General features: G+C 36.8%; 1 protein-coding gene and 1 long non-coding RNA gene across 3 annotated transcripts; both read left to right on the top strand.

The window, feature by feature from the left end:
* Positions 1 to 553: 553 nt before the first annotated feature.
* On the top strand, positions 554 to 3,203 carry cldn11a (claudin 11a). The gene is made up of 3 exons (XM_048163761.1): positions 554 to 994; positions 1,581 to 1,745; positions 2,463 to 3,203. The coding sequence occupies exons 1-3, from the start codon at positions 769 to 771 to the stop codon at positions 2,717 to 2,719; spliced, it is 648 nt and encodes a 215-aa protein (XP_048019718.1). The 5' UTR covers positions 554 to 768; the 3' UTR covers positions 2,720 to 3,203.
* Positions 3,204 to 4,944: 1,741 nt separating this feature from the next.
* On the top strand, positions 4,945 to 7,852 carry LOC125250925. 2 transcript variants are annotated; one of them, XR_007180896.1, is made up of 4 exons: positions 4,945 to 5,467; positions 5,550 to 5,639; positions 7,274 to 7,349; positions 7,453 to 7,852. It is a non-coding gene; the product is annotated as an uncharacterized LOC125250925 (long non-coding RNA). The 2 variants fall into 2 exon arrangements; XR_007180897.1 differs by having other exon boundaries at positions 5,413 to 5,639.
* The last annotated feature ends 445 nt before the right edge of the window (positions 7,853 to 8,297 follow it).

The following is an 8,297-nucleotide window of genomic DNA, read 5'->3' as shown; positions in this document are numbered from 1 at the left end:
TAAATCTCAATTTCAAAAATTGACCCTTATGACTGGTTTTGTGGTCTAGAGTTACATATGTGTGTGTGTGTATATATATATATATATATATATATATATATATATATATATATATATATATATATATATATATATATGTGTGTGTGTGTGTGTGTGTGTGTGTGTGTGTGTGTGTAGTTCTCAAAAATGATACACACAAATTGAGAATTAAACCGCCAGAGGGCAGCATATAACAAAAATCCAGCAATGACATGACGCAGCCAGAGGCGCTTCACTGTTATCAAAGCCACCTGAGCAAATATTACTCTGAGATGTAGTAGTTACCATACTTAGCGAACTGATGAGTAATTTGTAAAATAATAATAATAATTCGTCAGTTTTACACATTATATAGGCCTACGTATTATTTAGGCTACTATAACATTACTATGAACATGAAAAGAGAAAAGATGAGAGTGAAAAACAAGAGATAAGGAGTAACCTTGGGAAGTGTCTCTACTCATGTGATTGGCTGACAGTTCGTTTGTGTCTGTAGTTCCACTATAAAAGGTCTGCTAACGGTACTCTCATATGTATTAGCTTGGAATACTGCGCTCCTTAAGGATCTACAACTCATCATGATTTTTACGCAATGGATTAACATATCTGGATTTTATCACCTATAAATTCCGCAAAGTATCCTGTCTGGCTTTAGATTATCTGATTATCATCTATTTCAATAGGACTTTTTTCCTTCTATTGGACACATTTTTGCGTACACTGTACACCATGGCAAATACTTGCTTACAGTTCACGGGTTTTGTGATGGGTTTTCTTGGTTGGATTGGGCTCATCATCGCCACTGCCACTAATGAATGGGTAGTCACTTGTAAATATAACATACACACCTGTAAGAAGATGGATGAACTGGAGGCCAAAGGTTTGTGGGCAGACTGCGTGATCTCAACTGCTCTGTATCACTGCATCACACTCACGCAGATTCTCGAGTTACCAGGTACGTGCAGTGAAATAATACATTCATTAATTAATTTTAAAGTTTTTTAAAACTAGGTTTTTTTGTTTTTGTTTTTGTTTTTTTGAATTTCTTTTAAGATTTTTTTTGGTCGGAGTAAAGATGAAAATCATTACAAACTTAGTTTCCATTATTTAACACAGAAGCAAAATTATAAAACAGCCTAATAATGTTTAGCCTATAAAATCAGTATACAATTTATGTTATTAAATAAAATGAAATACATCAAATGTGAAATAAATGTAATAGGCTATTTGATCGTTTTTATACATTAAAGCTTATTTAATTTTAAATCTGATTATATTTTTAAAACATAAAATTATATTGTATTATATTTAAATTATAATTAAATATATTGTAGCCAATAAAAACTATATATTATTTTTTACATTATCTATAAATTAGATTTAGGCTAAATATTTTATGCAAAACCAATTTTTTCTTCCTCCACTATTTAAAAAAAATACTCGTAAATATTAATAATTGGATTACAATATAATTAACTGGATTTTACTATTACTATATTGCCATGAAATCGAGAATAAAATGAATCTGTTCTTTTTTTAAGCGTACATCCAGACGTCTCGAGCGCTGATGGTCACAGCATCGATTCTCGGATTGCCAGCTGTAGCGCTCGTGCTCATGTCCATGTCCTGTATTAACCTCGGAAGTGAACCAGAAAGCGCCAAGAACAAACGATCAGTGTTCGGTGGAATCCTAATCCTGCTGACATGTAAGCATGTATTTGTTTTTGTTAAATTAAAGGGATAGTTCACCCATTCCCCCTCAAGTAGTTATAAATTGTATAAAATGAACACAAAGGAAGATATTTGGAAGAATGTTTGTAACCAAACACATCTCGCCCCCCATTTACTACCACAGGATAAATAAATACTATGGTAGTAAATGGGGGGCGGAGATCTTTTTGGTTACTGACATTCTTCTTAATATATATATATATTGTGTGTGTGTTCAACAGAACAAAGACATTTCTACAGGTTTGGAACTACTTGAAAGTGAGTAAATTATGACAATTTTCATTTTTGGGTGAACTATCCCTTTAAGGTCATATTATGCTCTGTAGGCTACACTTAGCTACTAACATGTCCACTCATTAATCTGTAAATTTATTTAGATGTGTGCCAAACAGACAGATACAGGCCTACTGTTCCCATATAGAAAATGCATAATTCCTAATAATTGGACTTGGAAATAGATTTCTCTCTCCTCCTCCCAGAGGACCCATTAAAATCTAATTAGCCTTAAATATGTTCATGTAATAGCCAGATTTCCTTTAAATGAGTTAAATCTGTAATCAACAGTAAGAGTCAGCTGTTTAACACTTTTGAGTGTATCTTTTGCTCTCCCACTTATATTATGGTCAAAATATACGCAAAATAATACTAATAAAGAATAATTTAATGCTAATAGTGTGTCTGTTTTCCCTCAGCTTTTTGTGGCATCATCTCCACCGTGTGGTTTCCCATCGGAGCCCATTACGAGAGAAGTCTGATGTCCTTTGGCTTCTCCCTGTATTCGGGCTGGGTTGGTACTGCACTTTGTTTTTTGGGAGGCTGTATGATCACCTGCTGTTCAGTGGACACTCCTGCCGCATACACTGACAGCAACCGATTCTACTACTCCAAACAGGGCCCCGCCCATCCTGGCCCCGCCTCCACTAACCACGCCAAAAGTGCTCATGTGTGAGCTTCGGGATTATTGCTCAGATTATTCTCTTTCCTCTCTTTCTCCACTGTTTCTTGTTTCAACCACGTCTCTATCTACAGTGGTGACTCTTTGGATAGTTATGGTACAGCTGAACTCTAACCCTTTGACTCAGCAGCAGGGACAGTCGCTGGTGAAGTAACTGCACTGAAGTATTTATTGTTCAAAGGGTCTTCAGTACAATGTGCCATTTTAAGTCCTATTTTTGTAGTGGGAAATGTGTTTTTGCATTGTTATATGAATACTAACAGTATTACCAATGTAAATCTTTCAGTTTATTTCAGTCTGTTTGTACAGCGGTCTTTTCTTTTTGATTAATTTCAGAACATTTCCGAATAGCCGTCCAAACCAAACTGCACCAAAATTGTTCCAAAGCAGTAACTATTTAGCAATATTATTTATTGTAATACTTGTATGCAGTTTTTATTATGTTTTTTTGTAATAAACAATATGGTCCATGTGAAAATACCTGTGAAAGTGTTTTTTTGATGATAGGTAATGTCATTTTTATAAATAAAACCCTCTATGCTGGTAAAATGAACTGAATTGCTCTCTGCAGGACTGTATATTGTGAAGCACATGGCGTCTGCTGTCAGATGGCAGGTGCAGTGCATCATCCTTAAACCTCTCATTCATTCTCACTAAAAGCACTCGAGAGACGCACATACAGTTCAGGTGCCCAAGACATGTACGTGTATCGATTTCTTTTTCTCCAATGAGAAGCTAGACCCATTATGTCTGATGGGCAACAATGACTGGCAGACAGCACTGATTAAAGGTTAACGGTCGCAATCAGCCATAAAGGAAGATTTATGCTCTGGTTGTGACGAGTCTCCATCTTTGTTCTCTGATTGGGGTCCTTGCACTGAATGCTTCCCTGTACACATGTGGTTACAGTGGGCATACAGTCAAAAATGGCTGAATATACTGAGGATATAAGCAACATGTGAGCGTTTTTGTACATTATGCGAAAAAAAAAAAAAAAAAAAGCAGTAAATTCGATCACTACAGTATGATTTATCCTATGATGGGTGCTTTTTAGATGTCAAATATTGCTTCTTATTTGTAGGTATTAACCGTTTGGTTAGAGGTAGTTTAGGGTGGAGGAAATTCAATGAAAACTTGCATTGGTCTCTACAATATTTTTCAAATATGGCTGCAAATGATGACCTAAAAGCAAAGGGAGAGACAGAAAAAGCAGAGATTGACCTGAGCTAGAAGGAAACAGGAAGTTGAAATGTTATGATGTTAAACCAGCCTTCGTTCGTTGCTTGGAGAGAAATGTTTTAGGACTTCCTTTTTAAAGGGTCATGTAACACTTTTTTCTTTTTTTTTTGAGACATTAAAATTATGTTTGAAGAGGAAAGTAGATAATTTAGGAATTGTTGGGCTATTTTAGTAATCCGGTGTCATGAACCCCCTTTAACGTGTGCTCTATTCAGTGCTCGGTTAAAAAACGTAAACACATGATATGTTGTTTTAACTATGTAAATATGAAATATGTTGCTTTTGATTTCACAAAGCTATAGACTGAAATTAAATATTTCTCTTTCTTTAACTGCTTAGCTCACTAGCTTAGCATACCACTAGACTGTTAGCCTGCTAGCTTTATAAATCTATCATTGTTGATCATTTGTTAAGAACATGCAAATAATAAAATGTGAAACTACACTTTTTATATTATATTTAATTTAAAATATATGTAATAAGATCACCTGTTGAACAATACAGCAGGCTACAGTAGTGCTAACATCAGAGAACCGATAGCATACAAGATACAATTACAAAAGGCTATCCCCAAGCACAAACACTATTTGTGAGAGGGAGCAGATTGTTCATGACACCGGATTTGTAATTTGAAGAGAACTGATTAATGCTGGGCGTTTCATGACCCTTCAATGTTCTTTACATAATTCAGGAAAAGGTGTATCTCCATTTGAACAAACATATCTTCAATGACTAAGGTAAATCAAAGTAATCATACTCTAATGTGGAAATACAGCAACCCTGACACACTAGTTTTAGCTCGTCTGTTTTTTTCCTTGGAAAAACTGATACTACTGAGCATAAAAATGACAGAGTTGTATATTTGGTATCTGATACTCCAGTAAAAATTGTTGCTGATTAAAATATCACAGTATGAGACTGACCTTGAACTGACCAGAAAAATCTGCAACCTGAATGTTCTGAAAACACAAAATCAGGAAATGTCTGATTATTTGTGCGGTGAGTTTATATCACCTTTTGCATAAAGATTAACTTTAACACAAGGATGTATAAGTATTAAAGCAACTACTAGGTATTGCATAAGCATAAAAGTGCATATTATTTACATGTGTTTTTAAACATATCAGGAAAATATAGCCATTTACCACACAGCATCAATGAATTTACCATCTTCCTCACATCCAGGATTAGCACCAGGATATTTTGCAACAGGAAAAGGGGAGGCTTTTCCCCAAACAGATGAAATACAATATAAGGACATCACATTTAAGTTTGATTCAGGCTGATGACAGATGACACAAATGACGTCCTATGAGCGACTCATAGGAATAACACATTAATGAAGACCCTCCCACAAAAGGAGTGTGCTTCAGGTTGTGTCGATGTCTGCACCATACAGACAGACGGGTCTGAACTGTATGAACGGAACATAACAACATGCTTTGAGATCTCCAAACCATATTGTACCACATCGACCACCATTGCAGAAATGATAATGGAACAGTACGTCTCGATCTGTTCATCTCATTCCTCTGCATAGCCAGCGGCGCCCCTCCCAGTATGACCATGTTTGTTTTGTGCTCAGGTACGACCCTCGGATCGCTGTTATTCTAGGCTCACCGCTCCACCCCACAGGAAACAGAGCGGGCCTGCACCGCTTACACAAGCCACCCATGTGAGGATTTTTATTACCTCTGATTTCGGGTTGTTGTGAGACAGCCTTAAAAAGCGAAAGGAAAACCAAGAGTCACGCTTATCTGATCTGCAATAAATGACTTTCATTGTTGCATGGAAGCAATATTAACATCTCATTACACAGTGCAACGGGAGAGCAAAACCACAAGTAGAAGAAACAATAAATAGATTCTTTAAAAAAATCATTGAAACCAGAATACATCCACTTCATACCAAAATATACAGCAGAAACAAAGATCAGATTTGCAAGGGAAGCCAATCTCCACATTTCCTGAACAAATACCAAACAAACTATGATAGCAGGAAAGATAGTTCACAAAGTACAAACACTGTACCTTTTCTCAGAGACAAATAACAAATAGTAGCTGACTTTAAAAGCAACAGTGGAAACATTTTTTGATTTTTTTTTTTCCAGATAGATTTTTAATAAAATATTTCTGTATGTAGATTTTAATCTTACTTAAAGGGGTAGTTCACTGACAAATGAAAATTCTGTCATCATTTACTCATCCTCATGTAACTCCAAACCTGTATGTCTTCTGCTTAACACAAAAGAAGATTTTTTTTTTTTTAGTCAGTGGGGTCCAAAACAACTTCCATTAATTTTTCAAAATATAGTATCTTACAGATTTGGAGTGAATAAATGATGACAAAATTTTCATATTCCTTTAAAACCTTGCCCTTCTTAAAGGATTAGTCCACTTTTAAATACACTTTTCCTGATAAATTTACTCACCCCCATGTCATCCAAGATGTTCATGTCTTTCTTTCGTCAGTCGAAAAGAAATGAAGGTTTTTAAGGAAAACATTCCAGGATTTTTCTCCTTACAGTGGATTTCAATGGCTACCAACAGATTGAAGGTCAAAATTACAGTTTCAGTGCAGCTTCAAGGGCTTTAAACGATACCAGATGAGTAATAAGGGTCTTATCTGGTGAATCGATCGGTCATTTTTGAAAAAAATACAACTGTTTATGCTTTATAAACAAAATATCACCTTGAACGTACTTTCCGCTTCCGCATTCTTCATAACGCTTACGCTGAATGTCCTACGCCTTCCCTATTCTACTTACGGAACGAACGCGACGCCAGTTTAGTTTTTTTCCGTAACTTGAATAGGGAAGGCGTAGGACATTCAGCGTAAGCGTTATGAAGAATGCGGAAGCCGAAAGTGCGTTCAAGGCGATATTTTGTTTATAAAGCATAAACGGTTGTATTTTTTTCGAAAATGACCAATCGATTCGCTAGATAAGACCCTTATTACTCGTCTGGTATTGTTTAAAGCCCTTGAAGCTGCACTGAAACTGTAATTTTGACCTTCAACCTGTTGGTAGCCATTGAAATCCACTGTAAGGAGAATAATCTTGGAATGTTTTCCTCAAAAACCTTAATTTCTTTTCGATTGACGAAAGAAAGAACATCTTGGATGACATGGGGGTGAGTAAATTTATCAGGAAAAGTGTATTTAAAAGTGGACTAATCCTTTAAGCCTATTCTTATGTTCTAACATTAAACTAAATCAAAACTACTAAATCAAAATCCAAACGTCTCCAGTTATGTTTTTTAATCTAGAAAGAGGCCATTAAAAATATATGCTTTCATCACTTTTCTTCAGAAGTTCTGCTGAACCGTAAGAGAACCCACAAAACACCACCGGCGGTGGCTACGCTACCCCATCGGAGAACCTGAAGGTATGAAATGCCTGTAAAAAAATACTTCTCTTCGATATCTCACGTCTCCACACTGTTATATGGTATTCTACTCTACAGAAGTAAAATTGTGTCTTTTTGTCAGATACAGTAAACAAAGGATGCAGACTTTGGCTTGCTTTGTAAACAGAGGCCACTCAGGACGAGGAGGATTTGAGGAGTGTACGGTGGGCAGGCTGCTACCCTCGTCTCTCAGAATGCTACATTTGAGAGTTACATCAAGTCTTTCGACGGTCACCACACATGCAAATACTCACGAACATAGTTTTACTCTGGGCCCCGTACGTCTGAACATGCTACACATTCAGCAAAATGCCACGGCGACAAAGAATCACATTATAGACCAGATGCAAGGAACAGAACCAACCCAGGCCCCGAAATGAAGCTCTATGCACTGTGGGACTAATCTATGACTTTAGTCCTATTAGGACTTTAGTTTTTTTTTTTTTTAAGTTTTAAAATATTTGTCACAAGCACAAGAGGGGAGACACATTCAAATCAATACGTCATGATGTGCTCAGTGCGTGTAGGTCTTCCACATGTGTGGATTTGAGGCCTGGCTTGGTTGTTTTTTTGTTTTTGGCTGGCAGAGCTGTAGCACAGATAGAGTTGGACTGGACAGATTGGGTAAACGCCACGTGAATAATGGGAGGAGGGAACAGCAGAAGAGCACATCCAGATAAAAAATTCACAACACGCTCTCCACCACATGCAAATTTCCCTCCCTTACCCTCTGTTTTCCTAAATCGCTTCTCCTTTTTTTTTTCAACGGACACACTGACCAGCCGAGAGACACAAATCGTACTGTGGTCACACCGTCGGTATTTACACAGAGCGGCCTGCTTGCAAGGATGAAGCGGAGTCACTGGCACATAGGATGAATGGATGGTCGGTTGTGACACGTGATGGCTGACAGGCACCTTCAGCGGG

The sequence above is a fragment of the Megalobrama amblycephala genome, linkage group LG17 (assembly GCF_018812025.1).
Source record: "Megalobrama amblycephala isolate DHTTF-2021 linkage group LG17, ASM1881202v1, whole genome shotgun sequence".
Classification (NCBI taxonomy): domain Eukaryota; kingdom Metazoa; phylum Chordata; class Actinopteri; order Cypriniformes; family Xenocyprididae; genus Megalobrama; species Megalobrama amblycephala.
The sequence above is the reverse complement of the archived record's forward strand: the minus strand, read 5'-3'. Positions and strand labels throughout refer to the sequence as shown.

Excerpts from the sequence above, each read along its gene's own strand:
- cldn11a (XM_048163761.1), top strand. The coding sequence starts at position 769 with ATGGCAAATACTTGCTTACAGTTCACGGGTTTTGTGATGGGTTTTCTT. Across the intron at positions 995-1,580 it reads GCAGATTCTCGAGTTACCAG|CGTACATCCAGACGTCTCGA; the intron begins GTACGTGCAGTG and ends TCTTTTTTTAAG. Across the intron at positions 1,746-2,462 it reads AATCCTAATCCTGCTGACAT|CTTTTTGTGGCATCATCTCC; the intron begins GTAAGCATGTAT and ends GTTTTCCCTCAG.